The 1,706-nt window shown below is 54.0% G+C and overlaps 1 protein-coding gene across 2 annotated transcripts in view; it reads right to left on the reverse strand.

Moving 5' to 3' along the window:
• Nucleotides 1-1,706, reverse strand: part of PARVB (parvin beta) — a 111,920-nt gene that overhangs the window by 12,928 nt on the left and 97,286 nt on the right. For both annotated transcript variants that reach the window (XM_007453927.1, XM_007453928.1), the window contains one exon: nucleotides 1,553-1,614. In XM_007453927.1, the coding sequence (XP_007453989.1) occupies nucleotides 1,553-1,614 (62 nt within the window). The remainder of the gene's footprint in view (nucleotides 1-1,552; nucleotides 1,615-1,706) is intronic.

Raw genomic sequence — 1,706 nt, forward strand, 5'->3', positions numbered from 1 at the left:
GGGGGGGGGGATGGGACACAGTAGGAGGGCATGACCTTGGAGGGACCTGGAGAGGTGGACGGGAGCCCCGAACACAACAATTCCCAGTGTGGGAGTGGGAAAGGGCCAGACTGGAAGCAGGAAGCTGTCGGGAAACTAAAGGGTTTTGTCTTGGTCATTGCTGGGGTCCTCCCAGCATTCCTTTCAAAGAATAAATCAGCATCAGATCTACTGAAACACAACATTACTCCACATCACATTCAACGCCACCTAGCAACTATCTACTTCGAGCCAGGTCCTCGCACAGGGAGGTCGCATCGTATTCTCACAGCGGCTGCCTCTGTCCTGGCAGACGGGAAACCTGCCAAACCTGCCGGTGAGGGGCTATAATCTGCCCAGGTCACACAGCCTGTAAGTGGGCGATGGGGGGATCGTGGCAGATATGAATCCTCTTCTTGTGCATCCACTGAATACGTTCCGTCAGGGTTCTGGGGGTCGGATGTGGCCGGGGGCGGGTCGGGGGGCAATGCTCTGAGGCCCCAGGGTACGTCGCTGGTGACCCGAGAATGCCAAGACGGCTCCGCCCCAGAAGGACCACTGGGATGGTTCTGCCAGCCTTTTGCAAAGTGCTTCAAGAACTAACAACCTCATTGTCCCAACCTGGACAAATATTTTCCAAACATGGGTTCCATGGGAATTTAATATGTTCTATCCCCAAATAAATAAGCAGATCTCACTACGGACAAACATGCTTGGAAAATGCTTCCTACTAAGCCCCCTCTTGGAGAATTGCAAAGCATGTCAGCATATTAAAGGCTCTGAGAAGTCCTGCATTCAGAAACCTGTGTGGGGAAATTGTCCAAGACAGAGAGCTCTCTCCCCAGGGTTAAGGGCTCAGATTTTATAGGCTCAGGTCCATCCCACTGCTGCCTTCCTGAATGAGAGGTCTACAGATGCTCAGATAACTCGATGTGCAGCGGGTCTTGATTCCTTTGGACGGAGAGCAAGGCTTCTGGGCAGATCCCCTTGGAAGCTCGCTATTCCCCAGCCTGACTCCGGAGCCTCGTTCACACGGTTTTGTCCGGTTTTGTCCATCCGCAGACTGACCAGCAGGCTGCCTGGGCTGAGGAAGGGCCTCTCTGTGCTCCCGTCTGGGAGAGACGGGCCAAATGCAGCTCTGCTAAGCAACGCCTGCTTGTTTACCAGGCACGTCGTGAATACGGCTTCAATGTGACGAGGCCAGCACGAGCCAGCAAGCTGACACGCTGAAAAACATTTCCACATTGAAAAAAAAGCCTTGATTTGGAATGAACCGCCACCCGGTGCTGGTGGGGTAATTCACTCCACAGCAGCGGGGTGGGTGGGCAGGAGGATACCCAGAAGCAGAGATGCTGAGCTAAAAGGTGCTAATTTTATGCACTGCGGTTACGCTTTTGAATAATTACACTTCAATCCATGTGGCAAACGTTTCAGAGGATTTCAAACATTCTCCCACCTTCTTCCCTGCATGGGGTGTTTGTGCCGCAAGAAAAGCCCAGGGACAGAGGGAAACACAGCCGGATGGAGAGCTCACCTTCCGCACAACACTGAGCTTGTCCGGGGCGTGGTCGAACAGCGTGTCAAAGGCGTCCCGCTCTGCAGAGACACAGAGAAGGGTTTAATCCCCGCCCGGCCCGGGGGCCAGGCGGCTTCTAATCCCTCGGATGTTCAGCCTGCCTAGAATCCTT

Source organism: Lipotes vexillifer, unplaced genomic scaffold (assembly GCF_000442215.2).
Source record: "Lipotes vexillifer unplaced genomic scaffold, Lipotes_vexillifer_v1.1 scaffold382, whole genome shotgun sequence".
NCBI lineage: Eukaryota > Metazoa > Chordata > Mammalia > Artiodactyla > Lipotidae > Lipotes > Lipotes vexillifer.